General features: G+C 37.1%; 1 protein-coding gene across 1 annotated transcript; it reads right to left on the minus strand.

Moving 5' to 3' along the window:
* Positions 1-1371: 1371 nt before the first annotated feature.
* LOC140152860 (symplekin-like) lies at positions 1372-22590 on the minus strand. The gene is given in 28 exon segments (XM_072175384.1): positions 1372-2871; positions 3300-3428; positions 3884-4119; positions 5462-5654; positions 6395-6495; positions 7227-7335; positions 7570-7639; positions 8004-8185; positions 8941-9123; positions 9994-10075; positions 10565-10725; positions 10728-10759; positions 11083-11169; positions 12062-12229; positions 12928-13015; positions 13251-13397; positions 14388-14579; positions 15255-15368; positions 15900-15995; positions 16637-16695; positions 17099-17196; positions 17680-17783; positions 18326-18437; positions 18947-19053; positions 19908-20040; positions 20317-20393; positions 21181-21303; positions 22387-22590. Coding segments are annotated over 28 exon segments (3819 nt in total). The 5' UTR covers positions 22486-22590; the 3' UTR covers positions 1372-2334.
* Between the last annotated feature and the right edge of the window lie 321 nt (positions 22591-22911).

A 22911-nucleotide genomic window follows, 5' to 3' on the forward strand; every position in this document is an offset into this window, starting at 1 on the left:
GAAAGCCCTATCTGCAATAGTTGCCAGGTGTCATTTGCGTACAATATAGATGCAGAATTTGTCAAATGTGACATGATCAAGGGGAATGAGTCAACCCAGGTCGAAAATGAGTTTTACATGTTTCTGAAGAACATTTAGAGCTTTCAGAAACTGAAAACCCCATGTTGATGCCATTTTTCTTTGTGAAGTCATGTTAATTTATAAATCGTTGAAAACAATATAAAACATAAGAATTTAACACTTTCTTTGCCAATATCTCAAAATCAATGTTAGCGACATCCGACTCATTTCCCTTGAATGTGTCACAAACGTCTATAGGGCAGCTATTGCCTAAACCATCCTTTTTTACTTACTGTGCCCACAGCAGAGAATCATGCCATCCCATCATGCATTATTCCACTGCATCTATAAACCAGCTCATATCATTCAATGTTGACAAATTATATTACAGGGTTCCCACACCTTGAAGCCTTTAAATTTAAAATACAAGGACTTTCTATGTTCAAAAGCATGATTTTCAAGGAATTACCACAACACAAAAAGTTGATTCACTAGATCCATTAATTCAGTATTAACGAAAGCAACAGTTCCTCTCCACTCCAAAATTTTGTCAAAATTATACTTTAGGTAAAATTCCAATTTTCAAGGACTTTCAAGGACCTTGTGCAAATTTCCAGGACTTTCAAGGCTTTGAAAAGGAGTTTTCAAATTCAAGGACTTTCAAGGACTGTGGGAACCCTGTATTAAGACAAATGCTTTGACTTGAGTTTGAGATAAATGGTTGCAATATGCTTAATTGATGTTATTGGATGTTCCATAAACAATTGCTATCCATCCTATTTAACAAATAATGCATCATAATGGGAAGGTATAATTTTCTGTCTGTATACACTAAAGAGGGAAGATTTCCACCTCAATTATTGTTTTGGACAATATCTGATCAAGTTGAAAATGGATCTCACTTGGTGTAATTGAATTAGGAATTCAATCATGTTTCACTGTTGTTCATCACCGTTCAACAACGATGCGGCCGCGGCATCTGCATGGTTTACTTCGCGAGGCAGCATTAGTTGCCCGCGCGAAGTAAACCACACAGACGCGCCGGACGTGAGTTGTTAAACGGTGATGATGAACAACGGCGAAACATGATTGAATCCCTTCCAACAACGAAAACAAGCTAAAGGTCATATAATTCACATGATTATTTCATGAGGAATGTCAGTTAATCATTGCTACTCAGCCTTACAAAAACTTTGGTGATTCTCTGTTGATATCAGCAATAAAACTACAGAATAACAGCAATGTTCAGCCGCTACATGTAAGCTTGTATCACGCACAGGTTCCAGGCATGACAAATTTTATGCCGTATCGCGTAAACGTGCTTGCATTCACATATTCCCTGCAGTAAGTGTGGATTCATCACCGATTAACAATGCTTGGCTCCTGTACAAAGGTATAGGAAGAGTTGTTGAAATGAAATTGATGCTTAAGCATGTGTAGGAAGCTTGCTGCAAATTCTGAAAACAAATTTTGAAAATAAATGCTTGTTGCAAATGTTGAAAGTTACCAAGAAAACCACAAAAAAATGCTCCAAATCAGTAACATCAACATGCACATAAACAAACACGTATGATTACAGAAAGGCTTTGACTCACAAAATGACAAAACTGCTTCAAGTATAAATTTGGGATTGGTGACAAAAAGCAAGAAGAAGACACACTTTTACTAAATGACAATGACATTGTAAAATATAAGTTCTTAGCATTACTTGCCATGCAACACCACCAAACTCATACCTTGAACTGCTTTGCCACTTAAGTGCAACTTACTTCCTGTATAGCCCAGTTTCCCTATGAAAAAGGAATCAAACTAAAACCACTAATCACTACCAATAATCCCCTGCTGCTCCCATATTGATAGAGCTGTCAACAAAGTGCCAACAGGTTCCATAATAACATTGTTACATTTTCTATCAGTTGGGTTATCTACTGTAGTTTAACATTTCAGATGGGTCTGGCCAGCTGGGAGAGTGAAATTGGCTAAAGGTGGTAATTACCAGTTGGGCTTGGTTTTATATCGTTTTCCGTAGCAAAATGCAACTATACATTATGATTAAATTGTGTGTGCAAGATCATTGTACTTAACATTAAACATGTTGATGGCTGAGGACCTAGGGTGAATCATGTCATGTGATAAGACTCCACTGCTGAATACAGTCCTTAAACAACAGTCAGTTTGGCAAAATAAAAAACATCATGACATAATCCGATGGGAAACTTCATGAAACTATACACCCTCTCCTCATGCCAAACCTAGGATCATTTCAAGTTGATGTTAGCTTTTGCTTAATCTGGAGCTTCTCCTTTTTGATGGACGTCCTTCATCACTTTTCTCTGACCTTTGATCATCTGGATCTATAGGCTCTTGTTTGATACGAACTGAAGGGCTGTGAGAAGGCTGATCATCTGGATCTATTGGTTCTTGTTTTATTCTCATAGACGGGGAGTCAGACCCTCTACCATTGTTAGATCTCCTTCGTTTTGAGTCCTCTCTATCTCTTGAATCCGATTCTTTTCTCCTCTTCCTTTCTTCACTCTCAGCATCCCTTTTTTCTTTTCTCCTCATTTCTTCTTCTCTCATGCGTTTCTCCTTTTCTAATTTCTCCTTCCACTGTGGTTCTTGCAATCTTTTTTCTTGGTTCAGTTTATCTTGAAGGAGTTTTGTCTTCTGCAAGTTTTGGCTGGAGTCTTCCGAACCTCTTCTTTGGACTGGTTCCAACCTGTGTCGTATCGCTTGCTTTTCGTGGAGGGTCCTATCTCCAGAATCCTCAGCCTCAAGGATTTTTAGTATTGGTGCCGGAATGTGCGCTTGCTGTAATGATAAATAAGTACATAAACAATGAATGGAAATAATCATGTTCACATCACAGCAATGTCAAGGTGTTTTAGAAAAAGTGATTCCTGAACATAAAAAAAACTTCATAACATTAGAACCAAGTATGCTAGACCTTTGGTGTTTTCAGTGAATGATAGCCTATTGTATGTATGTAATAATTACAGTAACTCAATTTTCAAAAATTCCTCCTTTGGCTCCCATGGACCAGATCGTGTCACATATTAGAACAGTTGTAAATGTGTCACAGGCACTTATATTGCCCATTCCAGGAGCTAAGTTCCATCCAAATTGATGGGTGGCTAGCTAAGACACTGCATTCACACATATGTGACAAGTACCATTTGCTAACTTAAGCACAAGACAAAGATCTTGATAAGTTCTTACTGCACCTGCATAACTCTTACCTGGTGTTCTGTAAAGGACCTGACATGCTCCAAGAGTGGTTTCCTTAGACCAGGACTCATTGAGAAGACACTTCTGAGTTGAGGTGGGGGAAGCTGCAACAACACTTGGTATGACTGGGGCTGAGTACGCTGCAAGGTTGAAGTACAAAATCACATAAACGGTTTAAAAATGTATTCTCCATTCTTGAATTTCACTAATTCTTTACAAACTCCTTAATAGCCTCGTGAAATCTGTCATGACAAAGACACCCCTGCATCCACGCACACACACCACCTTTCAGACAACACACAACTTGCAAGTTGTGTTCTCAGAAAGGCAATAATATTTGATCAAAAAAATATCCTAGGCTGGGAATGACTACATGCATTCAAAACAGTGTCTCCAAAGAACATATAATAGGGGTGGGGGTGTGTGTATTGAAGCATCATACACACCCCTACCTGTCTGCGCCAGCAATCACGCACAATGTGTATTGCTAGCAAAACGAGGACGTCTAAATCAATGATCAACATACCAAAGATTTTGTGTGTGCATATCTGTGTATAATACACATTTTGTAATATGATACTATGGTAGCACATACCTCACAGCATTTGATGAATCCCTCCCAGACTTTGGGCTGGGTCCAAACACTCTTTTCAATTAATCTTCGTAAGATGTTCATGATGAAGCCACTCAGCTTTGGGTACATGGTGAGGGATTGTATAACAGTTCTCATCAACAGAATTGGTAGTGGAGTCTGCTCCATTAACTGCTGCAGCACAACAGCAAGAACCTCTTGGGTGTAGATATTCTTCTCATTGAAGCACAAACTGGTAGCTGAAATCAAAGTAAGCTTAAGGTTAGCAGCTATTTTAAACTGTTGCGAATTTGGTAGTTCACAGCATCTTGCAAATGGTAGTGAGCTATGGCAAAAATTGCATTGATCATTTCATAGCGAGCGTGTAGATGAATTCAAATATTACAGATATACTTTTGTATATCCTGTGGTTCTTGAGTTATGTTGTAAAGAGGGCTGAAACAACAACACTTTTGTAAAACGTACATAACTCATTAACAACAATAAATTAAGCAAGTTTTCAAAGTATATGATTTGCAGAATGAACTTTTGCAAAATATCAAAGTGTCATTTTTCAATAATATGTGTGACCCGCTCTGACGAAACTTGCCATAAGTCGCACTCAGCCATTTTGAGTTACGGCGAGTCAAAGTTGGGAAAGGGCAAAAAAACATTGCAGATTTTGTTTTTCAGTTTTTGTTATCTTTTGATTCCTTGATATGTTTACTTTAACCTACCATTGAAAACAAAATATTCTTTTACGGGCAATTCCCACTTGGTCCAATCCCATTTGGTCCAAAGCACCCAAATGTAGCATTTTCTGAGCCGAACCAAGTCCTTAAACATGTCATTTTACAACTTTAAAGCTATTTTTCTTGCATTTGCCTTTTCTTTATGTGTCGCTTCCTGTTGCAAGACCGTAGAATGAGGACCACATGTCCCAGAAACATAATCTTGGTATCAAATGAAAGCTGAAAACCTATACTAAATGATGACATCAAAAACTCAATTTTCAAAATTAATGACTTATGTCTGGTTTTCAACTTTGTGGGAGAGGGTCACATATGATTTAAACAATGAAAACAAATTTATTTGGCTGCTTCGACCAACAATACATTGTGTACATTTAATGTACTACATTTCACATGTATCCAGTCTATAATCTTTCCTTTTAACAATCGTGTGTGCACATAATTTGCTGTCCCTGAAGAGACAGGCCTAATATCAGATCTTGTTTGATGTCACATTGGAAATCTACTGAATTGAAATCTATTTGAGGTGATGTTATTGAAGTTGTATACTTCATGCACCAGCAATGGCTATGGTAAAAACTTCATTTGAGTGAATAAAGCGTGGTGAACACCTACATACACAGTTTGACCAATGCAATGCGCACATATATGCTCATGAAAGTGAATTCAACTCTGATTGGCCACTATTTCCGATGTATTTGACTGGTTTGATAAGTACTTCCATTTGCAACATTTTGTCCTTTGAAATATGATCGCATTCTGCCGTGTTCATTCAAATTAAATTATTACTAAGTTTGACTAACTTCTAAATTCATGAAAACCTCCGAAAACTGATGCCATCAATATTTACCTTTGATAATGGACTTCATATCACACTTAGCACTGTCAATATTATGAAGTGCAATAAGTAATTCAGCCGGTGTTAGAGGGCTCTGTCCTGCACTGTTATCTCCTTGATGGCTCATAAGAAGTCTGTGGAACACCTCTTTCACTACCCCTGGGTTCAGCTTAATCAGTTTAGGTAATGCCTCGATTACTTCAGTCTGTAAAAGCAATAATGAAAGAATTATATTTCTTGATGTATCTTTTATTTTTCACTGTGGTAGTTGGCCCAGTGAGTTGCTTTTGATGGATGCTTTCAAAAGTTTCCATATTATTACCTTATATTGTAATAAATGCATATATACTCATACATTATCTTATCTGATCTGATGATACTACCTAATGGTATATTATAGATATCACAACTGGCTCTGATTGACAAATTGTAAAACATTCAAGTTGTTTCCGCTCCTTTCAACCATTTGTAAGCAGTACTTACACAATTATTTTCTGTTGTAAACCACAGACTTGACACTTTTTCACCTCATATGAATACATGTATTCACACACAAACAAATGTGTCAATAGACTAGACATTTCAAAACTAAACACATACAAATATGTGTCAATAGTGGACTTGGTATTTCAAAACTATTAACTGTGATATGATTAAAATCATCACAGAGTTGATGTTCTAGGCAACAAGAAGCATTTTTGAAGAAAGAAGAGCAATGATCAATTTGGGTAAAGAAATCTTTACATGAACATCATCCTATTGTGTCTGCCATTCTTCAAAAAGGCTTAGTCAGCACTTCCATGAGGTGTATCTGGAAAAGTCCATATTTGAAGTATTGTAACAAATGCACACACTCGTATATATGTACTCTAGGTCTCTTAATTTTACTTCTCATCATTTACACATATTATGTGACACTTTGAGGAAACCAATGACACCACTGACCTTTTCTAGTCCTATGAGTACTGGAATCAAGAAGCGTACATCCGACACTCGCCTGTTGTATAAGTCACGGACTCGTTTCACCAGATCTGGTGACGGTGGCGCTGTAAAAACAATCAACATCCAGAGGATTAGCCTAAACAGATAGATATTGGATTTTGACTGGTGGCAGCAAGCTGAACTACAATACATCAAACCACTACAGTTTGTCCACTCTGAAGTACAAAGTGACAACGCGAGCATATACAGCGCGTTAACAGTGCGTAGTACTGCGTCTCTGCTGCAGGCATGCGTGCCTTCAAAGTCGGCACAATGTGGGAGTCCGCGTCTGTACTTTGTACTTCAGAGTAGACTGACTGTAGAATTTCAGTTTTTTATGTAAATATCCATCCTCCACTAAACTCATCAATTTCCTAGTTATTGTATACTCCCTTCAGCTTCATACCATTAACTGTCAATATTTCACGATCTAAATTTGATTAGCTATGGTGGGGTTTGTTGGGGTACAGATACTATAATAATGATTACTGAGAACATTTAATCAATTATGACCAAGTTGATATGGGATGTTGTTGTGGATACTTGAACCCAAGTGTATTAGGCACCTGCACAAATGCAAGAATCATAAGTGAATTTCTGATGCAGCAGAAACCTAAATAACTGCCTGGTACTAATGGTACAATCAGGAGTAAGATATATGTCTATTAGCTGCTGTGAGTACCAGCGACTGTGATGTGCACAAGTTCACTCATGTATTGTGAAAGCATGCATATCATAGGCAATTGTACATAGAGCAGGTTTCTACCACTCACTAAGCCATCGATTTAGTATTTACCTTTGTCTGTCAAAATATGCAGCATTCTTGTCACTAATGTTTCGGCTCCTTTAGGACAATTTTCAACAAATTTCAGCAGCTCTGGAGAGGACATACCTATACCTCGAACCTGTGAAGAAAGAACGACAATTGTGGAGTGTATTTAAACCAGTTCAAGCACCTACATTGGGATTTTATTATAGTAGATGCCATTTCCAACAAATCAAAGGTCTGAATCAGTTTACTACTACTGAAGAGTGCCACATGTGTCCGATTAAATAGGGAATATTTATTCACAATTTGTTAAGACTACTACCTTCTCTTACAATCACCTACAACATCCAACCAACAATCATTTACTTACCGGTGCTTCTAAGACCCGTAGTACAATTCTTTTGATTGGTGATCCAGTGTCAACATACACATTGGCTAACCTGAATGAAGCAAAAGAAATAATTGCAAAAGTTATGATTTGTTATTTTAACCTATGATCTCAACACAAAATTAAGACAAACCTTACATTTTCAGTCACAACCTTGACCTTCATCAGAGAAAGGACACCCAAGGGATCAGTGACCTTTTGGACATTTTAGCCCCAAATTAGGTCATACATTCTTGGTCTTTTAATTATTAAATACAGCTCTAATGGACAAACATTTTAAGAGGAGTTGCCACATAAACACTGGCACAAATTCTTAACAGCATTGTATGGAATAAAACAAAAAAACACCTCCAAATTGAACTAATACATGTATGTTAGCAACTTGGATGAGTTTTATTACTACATGTGATACTTACTCATGAATAAGTTTATGATTAACAGGCAGTAAGGCCAGGTAGAGATACAGACACATCTTAATACATTCTTCTATCCAGGTCTTATGAGCCAATCTTTGATCTTCTGCACTGGAGAGCCTCTCTATCAGTTGAGGCGTTGGACTTGGTTTCAGCAAGGTCTTCAGGCACCCTGTTGCATATGTCTGCAAATAAATGGCATCAAATCAGTTTGGTCAACTTCACTTGTTGTAAAGTTGAAATTAAACTACATAAATTATTTTCAAGATGATCATAATCATGATCAAAGTAGATAAGCTGTATTTAAATCTAATTTTCTGATGACAATAAATCAATCACTCAACCATACATGGCATCTTCTCAAGAATATCAGCTCAACAACAGCCTGGGACAGAGTTATGATGAACTCTATAATGTCCCTCAATCTTGATCACTTTAAGGCAGACCCAACCATCCTAAAATTATATCCATTCTATAATAACAGTAATGCCAATTCCACTATCAACAGAGTGGTCATGAAGGAATATCATTTTGATTGCAAAATACAGGCTTGAACATTTGAACTTGCAGGCATGCTACTCACTGCTTGCCTGAAGATGTTTCAGACGGCTGTCAGGGAGTGATTATAATTCACATCATTCAGTTCTAAAACTAACAGTCAGGTGTGATTGCTCTCACCGCCCTAAAGAGTCAAGGCCTGAAAATACCATTTATGTTTTCAACCGTTACATCTGATTCAGGTGATACAGTCAATTGAAACTTATGTGACATTATCTGATCCACTCAGACCAAAGTCGAAAATTTTGAAAATTTAGTTATTCTTTTGATACCTTGCTCAGTACCCTTGCTCACTGATGTTGAAATCCTGGTTGCAAAGTTACACATTTTCTACATGTTCATTTTCCTATGTTTTTATGTGACATAAAGTGTTAAGCCATACCTCAATAGTATCTCTGAGATCTTGTCTATCATACAGCCTCTTGACATATTGGATGGATTGTGAGCGTACTTCTGTCCTCTCATGGTATGTAAGGTCTAGCAGTTCCATTAGGTAATTCTGGATATCGGCAGGTCTCTTCAATATCAGCTCTCTCAATGCATGCATACCGCTAAAGAAATGCACCTGTTGGGTGTCAAATAACAGATAAATGTGCATATTAACACATGGATGTTTGTCTCAATCAAAAGGTTGTGTAAGTTGGCTTTGCCATTTTTGAAACGGTCAGTGACTTAACTTTTAAAGTACACAGAAAATGAAGAAATTCAGACCTCTCATCATGAAAGAAACATTGCCTTAAAAGTATTAACATTCGGTTTTTGATATGGCTTTATGCATATGTCCTTGCAACTTTGTCCTACATTACAGCCAAAAATGCTAGCAGTAAACAACCGAGTTTGCTCTTGTTGGGCTTACCACAATGTGACGTTAGAGGTTACTGAAATTTACAAGAAGATTGTCATAACAATAAAAGTAACCCAGTGAGTTCAATTACATAGGAGTTCTGGCTGGAAAATACTTCAGGTGCTTGCACCAAAAGGATCCCCAGCTGAGTGCCACACATCTTCAGAAGATTCAGCCCTTTGAAACTAAACTCAGCTCTCTTTCTGGGTGGAGGGGAGGGGGCATAACAAACACCAACCCCTGGTGGACTAATATCATACTCTAATATCACAGACTAATATATACACTCTTTTGTGGGCTATGAACGGTTGTCTTGGGTGGACATGCCAAATTTGACCCCTTCTTGACCAGTTCACCTAATAAGCCCATGAACTTGAGAACAAAAGACTGGCCACAGATGTTGGAATAAAATTTTGTACACAGGTGTTATTATCACCTGAGGAGCACAATATCTCCACATTATCCAGTAATTCTATTGTGCCATTAGGGGAAGGTCAATATTACTTTTGTTAATTCAACTCCATACTTTAGGCAATGGCATTTAATATTCCCCAACATTCTAAGATCATGGAATGTACTACAGTAACATACCTCATCTTCACAGAATTTCCTAATAACTTTGATGGCGTTATCTGTGATGATTGGTGCTTCCATCACTAGCCTAGTAAATAACCTGCAACAAAATTTGAGAATAACTTACATCAGTACAAATTGAATATTTCAACACTTAGTAAGTGTAAGTGACTTACAGATTTAATATTTGTCATAAAATACTTTGTCCATCTGTCCAACAAACACAGGACAACTTCCATAAGACACATATCCAAGATTGTTACCTATGTGATATTTATTCCAAGTGTGACAATGGATCCTCTTGATATGACCAGAATTTGTAATTTTATGACCGCCACATAATCACCGGAAACTGTTGGGCAGCAATCATTTTAATACAGCATGCATAACACACCACAGGAAACTTGGTATGCTTACAGCAAAGGTTGTCTAGCATTTATAAAATATTGTGTGCTTGTGTTTTAGTGTTGGTGTTAGGCTTTGGAAAAAAGGATTAAGGGTTATGATTATGGCTAGAATAATTACATTTAGGATGAAACACATGGTGCAGAAATATTGTGAATTTATTCCAAAGATTGCAAATACTTACCCATCTCTTTGGTCTGACCTAGTCAGTAAACTATCCAGCATTGCACACAGTAAATGATCATATCTCTCAATACCCACATCTTCTTCCGAAAACTGTGGAATGTATCCGCGTAAGTTGGCATATTCCTGATACAACCAGGCAAACGCTATGTCACTGTTGCTACACGCAAGTCTTCCAACATGTATTCTCGCAAAACTGGATTGATTAACAAAACAAGATAATATTAGTCTTGTCAATAGGACTTACTGGAAAATAGACTTGCTGGAATAAGTAGAGCATGAGTGAAGAACCTGGTTAACATAACAACATACTTATATACAATTGTAGCAGTATGGGTAAGATATGTTAATTGGTATAAAAAGATAAATGGCTGCCCCATGGGTGTCACTTTTCGATCCTTTGTTTCTTTCTCCGAGAAAGGCCTAGATAAGGAATTATGAGAACCAAATTCTAAGTATCTTCTGGGACAACAAAAATACATACCGCCCTTTGAAAAACAAGAGTTTTTATTTACTTACCCTCTGTGAGATCTCCACCAAACTGAGTGGCTAAAGCTGTTAGGATCTTGACTCTATCTTTAGCAGCACCACCATGTTTGGAGGCTTCTGCAAATGTGTAAAGAAATAATGACACCACTATTCATGAAAACAATTGTATGTGTTTTCATCTCCTCCTCAGCAATTAATATATTTGACTGCCTGAAGACACACCATAATGTGATTTGTTTCTTGTTTCAACTCTCCACTTTTGTGTCATAGAAGGTCCCATATTTTTAGTATTGGATGCTACATAACTGTAGTGATTATTCACTATAATACAATATCTTCTATTGTCTACTAGAAGTCAGGAATCAATCAACTTGTGTGCATAAAAGAAGGGCCCAGAAATTAAGTAGGGGCATGTTACATAATTTTGACATGGGTGGCGTAATTTTTAAGAATTGGGGTCAAGTTAAAAAATATAGCAACAAGAATACATCTGTAAATGTTTATACATAATCATTGCTTCACTTCAAGTTCGGTAGTGATATCAATATTTTTTCACAGTTGCGCCGCGGCAAGCATGCTGACAAACCGCCATTGTAAGGGCACGCTCTGAGTGATTAACTTTATGCACAGGATTCGATACTGTGACAAGCGAAATACGTACTACCGAACTTGAGGTAACCAAAGAATAGTGCACTCATCATTATGAATCTGTTGTACAGTGTACCAAACTAAATCACCAACATTCACTCTCAGTGCTGATTCTTTAAAGCAACACTGAGAGGTTATCACTGCCTAATCACACTTTCACATCACACAAAAATTCAAAAACCAAGCTCAACACATTTACGCTTGCAGACAGCGCTAGGATAGGCTACTGAACACTTCAAGAAGCAATTACTTCACCTATTTCATACAAAAAACATGAGTTATTATCATGAAATTGAACTATTCATGCTTATTGGTCAATTTCTTGAATAGTTTTGTACAAAAGAAAATGTTTCTTCCTTACTTCCAGCTTCAATGATTCTCTTGATGGCAGTGGTGACTAAATCGCTGGCCACTTCTGGCTCCAATGGCTTGGTGATTTCATTCAATCGGAACTGTTTGATACGTTTCACTCCCTTACTCACTTGGGTCTGGGTAGGTTTCTTCTTACCACTACTCTCTTCCCCTGCACCTGGAGTTATTATTATCAACACAAAACTGTATGAAATCTAGTTCTAAGATACAGTTTCTGCAATAATATTTATGAACTCAATCAAATTTTAGTTTTGTTATCCTTTACCAAATATCGTGCAATAAAATATGTAACAATCTTTGCTGCTAAGCTGTGGTGCTCTATGGGGTATTTGATATCTTAATAAGACATTGAATCAAAATTACAGTTGTATGGAACTCAGTGCCCAGTTGCCTAGCAACTGTCAACACAACATTGCAGGACAACTGTCAACACAACATTCCAGGATTAAGTCAGTCCCACTATGAAGCAGTACACAAGCAATGCTGTTTGCACACTGCAAACATTGTAGGCAATAAATCTCCTAGTTGCTAATGCAGTGACTACACCTGTTGTATAGGGAGTCAACATACATGTGTGTCGCAACCCTGCTGCTGCCCCTAAGAGATTATGATTAGAGGTAGTGTTTAGGTTTAGGTTACATTTAAGTTTAGGACTGCTTTTTGGGTTAGTATACAGGATAAGGATAGGATATAAGAGATTGCAGCTAAGGTTTGGATTACAGCTGGGGTGTCAACCACTACTCTAGACAGTATGTTTAGCACATACATGTTTAATGGACCAACTCATACAATTTCTTCCCAACAATTTCACAAGAGTATTCTCTGGAGTTCAGTTGCCAGCATTGTTGCACTCACCAACTACTGATATTCCTCTAATTTCAGGCTTGCTAGGTTTAGGTTCCTCCTTCTTCTCCTGGTTGGCTTCTTCTATTAGAGCAAGTTTCTGTTCAATCAAAATCAAAAACAATTTACACCAATTAATATTACATTCAAAATAAATCTGCTATATGTCACATCAAAAGGGTGGAAAACTGTTTTTTTAGTCATCATCAGGTCCTACATAGGGGTCATCAGCCGTTTTAATCCAAATTTGTTCACTTCCGCTAGCACAAGCATGGGTACCCAACCAAAACTCAAGACCCTCCCACAGGCTGTCAACCCATATCAGATAGGCTTACCTCTGAATCCTTTGGTTTCACTCCAGCTGCTACAAACTGACTACTCATCATCCTGGCTAAATGATTGATTTGATTGCCTGTACCTGCTGCTGCTATTGGTGTGTAGGTAGCCTGGAATTGAGGCGGCATTGTCTCTGGTAACGTAACCTGTACGGAGAAATAGTAGGAAGATTGTTATAGTTGCAGTGCAACATTCAAAAACACTTCTCCTTGGGTTTTTCTGTTGTGTTACTCCATGGAAATCTAGGCTGAAATGATTAATACTAATGATTCTTATTCAGTGGGCATGGTCTATAGGGCTCTTGTAAACACAAAATTTGATTTGGACAATCACCTAATTTCAGGCCATAGACAGCCCTCTTACGTCATTGTGGATGTGTCAATTATTTTGAGAGGTGTGGGTTGGTTTCAAATGGTGGTACTAAAAAATTTGTGTCCACTCCAATTTCTCTGAAAATCTATATTTAACTCAAAATAGGGCCTATCCTCTATCACATGATGGTAAAACAAAATTCCTATTGTTTATTCTCTAATGCACACAACCACACCATCCACACACACACACTCTTTGTATTACAAATCTATATATTCCAGGACCAGAAATATTATGAAAATTTTGTCCAAAGTCCAAGTCCAAAAGTCCCCTGTTTGTCAGTGTGTCCACAAAGTTGTCAGCAGTTGAGGGGGTAGTAAGATATAGGACCCAGTTTTTTTAATGTTTTCAGAGGCCAGTTGGAATCCTTGAAGTAATGCAAGGCAAACACCCCCACCCAAACCATGTGATTGGCAGCCTGGAGCTCACTTATAAAACAGTACTTACAATGGACACACACTGGAAACATCAATGTGAAAACTTGAGGTAAACAGTTTGTTTACACATTTTTTATGTTAACTCATAAAAGGTTTTACCACTATGATGTGACAGGTTACCGGAACAGTTGGAAAATGAGTTTCAAACTGTCAAACTGGTAATTGCATGATCAAAAATACAGGTGTCTGTATGGTATTATCAACATTTATGGAACAGTTTGGATGAAAAAAAAATGCCAGGGGTGTTTGATTAGAATAGTGTTATTTACTGATGAAAACATGGTGTGATCAATTTGAGATCCTTGCAATCCAACACGTTTCACTTACCATACTAATCAGAACCAAGTTTGCTACATTTTCCACAATCCCCAAGAGTGGTTGGATCTCCTCAGACAATATATCAACCATGGTCAGCTTGGTGACAGGTTTCACTACAGTGGTGGTAGGTTTACTGGCCACTTGGGTAGGTGTGGAGCGTCCTCGACTTGATGTAGTAGGTTCATCCTCTTCGTCTAGGATCTGGTAAAATTTAATTGCTTATAAGTTATCATTTCAAAAACAAATCTGAGAGGTACGAAGTGCTAGTCTTTTTAATATTCAGTTCTGCTTAATGCAATTTTTCAAAATTTTCAAAAATTAATTAGACTATGTGACGGACCTATGATTGGTATGCAAATAACATGTTTGCTCATAAACAACTTTTCCAGCAAATTCAAACCATCCCATTTCTGAATAGCAATTGAAACATTAAGTAACCACAGTATGTAACAAGTAGGCTATATTTTTTGCAAAATCATCTCTTGCAAAGAACAAAATATTGCATCCAGATGTATACAGTGTCAACTAAGAAACAATCTACCTGATAATGGTAGTTGCACTTTGTGTCACCCCCTGCTGTATTCCAAATGCAAATGGAATTGCTGCCCTCAACACCTAATTGCCATCTGCATCTACCCAAATCGTTGACCAACCAAATTTCAAAATCAGTTATTAGGACTTATGCAATGATTGTATTAGCATGATTATGAATTTGCTGCCTTAAAATAACAAACAAGAATCCGCTTTACAACCTTTACATTAATATGCTGGTGTATACACTGTGCATATTGTATCACAGACTACTATTCCATATTGTTTGAGTAGACTTCCAAATCTGAATACATCATTGGACTGTCAGATTCTAAACACCCTTACCTTGCCAATTGCCTTGCTTGTTTTTGTCTTCTTACTACTACGCCCTTTGTCATTATCATCATCCTGTCTGGGCCTCTTGCTACTGCTAGACACACGAGGTAAGTTCTTGGCAATCTGATATAATAGAAATACAATATTAGGTCAGTCAGTTTCTCCGATTTAATTTAATATAACATTTATGTAAGTTTATGTTGATGGCATGTTTGGTTGGAGATTCAGGTATAATCCTAATTCTGGCATATTTCATTCTCCAAAGGGTGGGACTATTATAATAGCCGAGTCAATATGTTATTATTGGAAATCTCATACTACTATCATGTACTGATATTTCCATTTTTCAGGCAAATTATTAAGTAAAATGTTGAACAACATAATAGATTTTCATAGTAATGCAAAGACTGGATGTATTAAGATGTTGCCATCGTATTCATCATTAAACCCTGTATCACAAAATATGCAGTAATTTACTGTGCGTTGAGTATAATGCGACTGGTTGACCTCCTGCATGTACAACATGAATTCTGACATTTGAGTCAAGTACGTCTGTGTTTTACATATACACCAGCACTCAGACAAGCATCTGTGATCACAACTCGTATCGGCATTCTGTACAATTATGATACCGTTTTAGATGAATGCACTCACCTCATTGTCTGTAGCTCCCAAGTCATTCAACAGAAGTTTTATGTTTGGCCGGATATCCGCAGAGGACGGCAAACGCAGCAAACTGAACAACTGCAACTGTGTAACATAATGCAAGAAATGTGTTAATAATATGATATCAGTGGACTGCATGTACCTTTCTTCGTTTTTTTTTCAATGCTGAATCAAAGATAACTATGTACTTTGAGTATTCCCATTGAAATTCATGCACCCCATATGGAAGATATAGCCTTAATCTTCCACACAGGAAAATGGTGTTACCTGAATGGATGACTCCATTTGAAATCTACACTCCTTGTGAGGGAAAGTAAGGCCATGTGTATGGATTTCAACTGAAATAGCCCATAATACAGGCTCAATGAGTGCTGCGTGTTCAAACAAGCTCATGACTGTCACCATGTTTGGCAAAATTAATATTCTTATTTATTATTAATTGGCATGTCAATACAGTGTCTTGAAGTTATTTGTCCCCAAGCTGCACAATATGCAAAGCATACATGTCGTTACCTGGCTCACTCAGCCCATCCTATCATTAGCATTATGTTCTTAATTAATGCTACAGTATTATGGTGTTCATTTGCAGTTTTTGCTTCTGGCTTACACTATCAATGCGATAGACACACATCAGGAACATACTGCAGCCTTCAACATGCATTATGATTATCGTTCTCCGATTAAAATATATTGGTGCTAATATGTAAGTACATAATGCATCCTACCTTTAAACTCTTTCTAACACTGCTCACTTGACTCTTGGCTAATGTTGGAGGCAAGTTTACTGAAAAAGAATACAAAAGGAATGACATAAATCATAAAACATACCAAAGTTCTCAATAATAAAAACCACATCTACCTACAAAATAGAAACAAAGCTACACAATACCCAACCACATCAACTGTCCTTCTTTTTCATCATTTTCTATGAAATTGATGGGTAAACAGACTGAAAACTAGAACCAAAAATGCTGAAATCTGATGAAATAATAACGGGCATTTTCCATGAACGGCTATTCATCCATATTATTCCAGCAATTGAAAATAATTTTCATTACACCAAAACCCCTTTCTGCAAGCAATGCAAAATCATACTCTCCCTACTTAATAGGGAGGTACTGCAAATGTGGCAGTATCTCGGTCATGCTTTCTATATTATACTCAATTGACAGGTATCTACTACTTACCATGGAGTGTTTCAAATGCTGTGATGACCCTTGACATAAATGCAGGACGTTGTTTACTAATGGTAGTCAGAGCTCCCATACAAGCTGTCAGATTCACACTGAAATGAATCAAAATGGAAATGAGCTGAGTCCTAATACTCTTCACACCCGAAATATCCATTTTCTTAATCCTTTATTCTAAAATCTTGATCCTAAAATTCCATCCGATTCTTTGATTATAATCCTAGAGACTCATTCCTTATTCTAAAACTCTATAAACTAAAGAGACACAGACTATCCACAAACAGCAAAAGTCCCTGTGCTTTGTATGCTGTGAATTCTTGCATTGTGTGCCTTCAAATATATGTGATAAAGCCCTCATTAACAGGTGATGTTGGGACTTTACCTGTTAGCCAATAGTCTATTTCTTTAGTTTATGTAAACAACAATATGTGTACTCCGAGTCATTCAAGCTTGACATTCAACATGTCATTATTTTAGTCTGGTCAACCATAAAAAGTTACTTTTGGATGACGTAGTTATTTAGCAACTCATCTTGCTTCTCCATGTTACATTTCTTGTATAATACAGCTCACACATACCTTGTGATACTGGGAGATGCTAACAGTTTAAGCAGTTGGTCTAAGCAGTTAATCCCTTCACCACGTAACTTAGAAGCCTGTAAACACTTGTGCTCATCCGGTATCTATGAAAGGCAACAGTTAAAAACAATCATTTATTGCCTTTATATAAACCTTGAAAGCATGAGGTGACAACTATACTTGCCCAACTCATAATAGGCGATACTCAAAGCATCACTAAGCAAAGTGTGTAAAATAGCACAAACCGCAGTATCTGAGATGGTCTACTTTGTCATCGGACATGCTAATATTTCCTAACCACCCTGTCCAAGGGATGCCCAAAAATGTTTCCACTATAGCAAAGGCATACCGAGCACAGAACTACTGGGACTTAAATAACCTAGGTGACCAAATTTGTGATGTTAATCATCAGGTTGCCCTGTTTTGGAACATTATTATTTTGGCCCATTTTAGCATTAACATTGCAAAATTTTGAACGTTTAACATGCATACATACAAGTCAAGTTATTTTGGTAGCGGATCAGCTGGACAATTTTGCTATTCTGCTCACCTTTGAAATTTATGTCAAGTGGTGTAGCCTGTTATACTGTCAAGCTTTCATATTGTTTATCTGTTCATTTCATTGTCCAGAAACTTCTGTACTTACCTGATCCAGTGATGCGTCACCTTCTGCCTTCTTAGGCACCTCTGAGTCGGGGGTCCTCACAGAGAACATAATAACTGCAGATTCCACATACTTGATAGCATGAGTCCGTATCCTACAGTATCAAACAAAATTATAAACTAAACTGAATTGTCTGGAACAATGTACTCCACTCATAGTCAAACTTGTGAAAGAAATGAGAAACTATAAAGTGAGTGTGATGAACAAGGCTTATATTAAGCAGGAACTGGGCTTTTTTTACCCCATGATTGCTAGGTTTTGGTTCTGGTGTGTCCAATATTTTACACAACAAACCATAGTGACCAGGCCCAGGCATACTTAATATAAGGCTTGGTGAGGAGGATGTAACAGTGATCCTTGTTGGAGGAGGAAGCATCCTTGGAAAGAGGAAGTTGAAAGGAGCATCTCAAGTTTTCAAACCACCATATGTCCAGGTAACTTAAAGCTTTATAGCTCAGCATAGCTAAGTGGAAGCAGCTGCCCCCCCAATGAATTACTTACTAAGAAGGCAGGTTTAATGATATCACCCTAAAAGCTATGGAAACTGATCAGTGATCATCAGACAGTTGTAACCTATTATTGCAGTATTCATTCTTCTCTTACCCATCATTTTCCGAGTCCAGCATGGTGACAATCTTGTCCCTCATCTCCCACATGATGTCCCATACATCCACCATTTCATCCCCCACTCTCTTGGCTGTTATCAACCACTGAGGAAAACAAAATGTCAATTATTTAGGCTTCACTTAGATACCGTATATTTTCTAGTAAACAACCCCTGGGGGCATGACATTTCCTAAAGTGAGGCGTTTATTAGGGTCTTTTTTACAATGATAATTCCCAGCAAAAATTTTAGGTGAGCTTAAAAATCATACCAAAAGGATGAACTACAGACTTCGGATCAATGACTTCCGGTTCACGTATGGGTTTGCAATGTCATTTTCGACAATTACTGATCGTATGTAGATTGTGGCAAGGTTACATACACAAGATAGAATGCAAATTTTTTTAACATTTTGGTTGAAAAAAATGGTGGCGGTGTTCATTAGAGGGTGCAACTATTAGATAATATACGGTACTACATTAATTTATTGCACATTCATTTTGAGTAACTAAAAATTATATGTATAGGTGCTAATTGTATTATCAATTGAGAGGCTCACAAATTCTACACAAAACTCTATGCATTACTTCTATTGCGTAGATAGGAAAAGAAATTGACAATCATTAGCCCTTAAGATGTTTCTAATTACCGTCGATCAATCGATCATGTCATTGTTTTTCCAAGCCCTCAAGATATTCATTAATTAAAGGTGGGTGGTCAGACTTTTACCTTTTTTATCTTGTGTTTCAGTAACAAAATAATTTGATTCCAAAGTTTTGGGTAAAATTGGACTATTAGCTTTGATAAAGATCAAACATGTGTTTCACTATATGGCTCATAAAACAGAACTTTATAGGTGGTAGAACCACCATGGGGGATGAGGCTATAGTTGGATGAAACTTAAATCAATACACACAAAAATACACTTCTGAGTACCAACATGATTCACTTGGGTCATACCTTGACTGTTACTTTAAGAAGTTGAGCATTGCACAGTATGACTTTCTTGGTGACTATTATGTGTTGCTCAGGGTCACTCAACATCATGTTCAGATTAGGTGCAACTGTACACAGAATCTCATTGTCCTTTTTGCTGTAAACGAAAGGAAAATTATTTGTTTAAAGTAAATACAATCACCTATAATACAATTATTACAATACCACACAATCATCATCAAAATCAAAGGTTTCAAGAACATATCATCAGAAATCATTTTCTATTCTAACTGGCACTTTTTTCTTCAACAATTGCATAAAAAGGGTCATCAACAAAGGAAATATTCCCAAGTTGATTTGGAATCTATAATTTAGTATGATTGACTCAAGTTGAACCCACAACTCTACATAACATGATGTTATGGTTAAATACTTACCACGCTCTTCCATGAAACCAATAACAAACCTCCTGACATCTGCAGACTTGTCATGCTGAAACTGAAGTACTTCCTGTAAAAGAACAAATTGAATAGCGTACAACTGATGGCAGAAGGGTTCTAGAGAAATGCTGCATAAAATTACAAATATCTTTTTGCTTAAACATCACAAAAACGTGAGATCGATCAGATTGCAAATTTTAATTGTGTTTTTTTTCACTTTGTAAAATAAATACATCTAATTAAAAATAAATACATCTAATTAATGCTTTATTTTCATAGATACTGTTCAGTGTTGCTGAAATCTTCAATTGCCACAAACTTACTGATTATGTTCCAAACCCAAGCTACTTTTTGTACATTACAATGCATACAGCCTGTATTACACATACTGTACGGAATAAGCATAGTATCAACACATATGTCAATAGCCTCAGATTGAGCATATTATGTTAAAATGCTATCACAGGCTGCATCAGCTATGAGCTCATTACGTCTAAAAGAGGGTATGTTTTACAGAATGATTGCCTATTTATAATGCTAATTTCTATTGTGTTGATTTCTGTTGTGAACTTGTGATGTACACACAGCTATTCAATTCTCTCTCACTTCAACTGACATGGTGAATTAAATTATGGCCATCGTCAAGGTTGTGTCACTGAAGTCATGAATAGATTACGTAATTTGTATTGTTCTCAAAAATATCTGGGTTTTCCATCTATGGGGACCTAGCTGAAATACAAAAAGATAATGTAAGATAGTAAATGTAAACCTGTATATGGTATCTTGAGCTAGGCTGCACAGACATTGTACAGTTAATGGCTCATAAATTAACATTTTAATGAACAGCATTGACTTACATCTAAGAAATTATCCAACAAAGCTGGTTCCTTGTTGACAATAAGTTCTTGCACCTGCTTCAAGTTAGCAAGCTTCTGATTGTCCTTTGTCAGCAACTGGGTTTGATTAATCAATTCCACAACCTGTGAAACAAAAGAGTATCAAGATTAGCAACTACTTTTGCGATTTGGTATAATATAGTTCACAGCATCTTGCGAATGGTAGCGAGCTTTGGCAAAAACTGCATTAATCATTTCATAGCGAGTGTGTACATGTAGAAGAATACAAATATATCACAAACTTTTCTAAGTCATAGGAGTTATGTTGTAAAGAGGGCTGAAACAACAACAATAAAAAATAAAACATACTCATTTAAAACATCAATAATATATTGATTTAGAAAATCAAAATCAATTTCTTTTTGGTTGCTTTGACTAACAATATGGCATCTACCCTAAAAGCATTGCATTTTATAACACAAGGTCATCAATGGATCAGAAGTACATCCTCATATTCCTTTTCTCTTCATTAACGTACAGCGGTAGGCCTTAATGTACTATCTGTTCCTAATTAAAAATGTGGAATCCAGGAAGCTCATTCCATGCAAATATTGGGATTTGGAGAGACATTTTCAATTTTGATTTCCCATACATTAAGTGAAATTTGGCTCATCTTCCTGGGAATTAACAACAAACATTTCTTCCACTCCTGACATTGCCTGATCAGGGTTTTGAGTTTTGGGGTCCCATATCAATTTTTGGACCTAGCGGGATGTATGTATGTGAATAAACCTGAATGCACATTGATTAAACACATACAGCTGCTGGAACTCCCTGTCGGAGCCAGGAGTTTCAATTATTGAAACCAAGCGTCACCGAGCGTACAACAAGATATGCCGGTAATCTTATTCTTATCCCACTTGAAATGATTTATACCATAAATTTCATAATTTATTTCGTGAATTCCACATTCATCACCCATGCATGTGCATGCATGATGTCTCTCATACACATGTCCGAGTCTGACATTTATCATGCATTTATTTATGCATGGGCGGACATTCTGATTTGTTCAACCAACTGGCAAAAATATTAACAACAGAATTGACAACATAACATTGCATGGCCTTGAAACCTTCGAAGCACTGCAAGTGAAAAGACATACATAGTCATTATGATAGTGTGCATGACTGCCGAATTCGCGTAGACATACAAAACATTTTTCACCTTTTCAGAAGTAGTGTTAGCACTACTTTCAGTTCCTTCATCTTCCGTGAAAAATTGCCCAGCGACAGATCGCCGGCTACTGCTAGATTCTTCAGACATCAGTTAAATTAGATACTTATTCATATACCTATCTTTAGTTTGATTTAGGGCAATTTGGGCAAATTTATCTGGGGAGCATTCATCTGTTCTCATGCCGTTTTTGCTGGAGACATGATTGACCTCAATTGACCTCGGTCCGGAAGCCAGGAGGGTGAAAGTGCATAGGAACAATGCCGGAAACTACGTCACGCTATTGTTCGACCTAGGCTACATATTTTTAACGCATGCGTGTTCGTCAATACAGCTTTAGACTCCTCCACCTTCGCAACACGGTACGTGGAGTGACTGGAATCACACTGACGGCGGAGGAGAATACTAGCTGGTCAAACAGTTTAATTCTATCAAGCATATAATACCTAAACAATCATCGTCATTTGATCTATTTACTCACAGAATATATTGTATACTCAAAATATAATTTTAAAA

This window comes from Amphiura filiformis, chromosome 5 (assembly GCF_039555335.1).
Source record: "Amphiura filiformis chromosome 5, Afil_fr2py, whole genome shotgun sequence".
NCBI lineage: Eukaryota > Metazoa > Echinodermata > Ophiuroidea > Amphilepidida > Amphiuridae > Amphiura > Amphiura filiformis.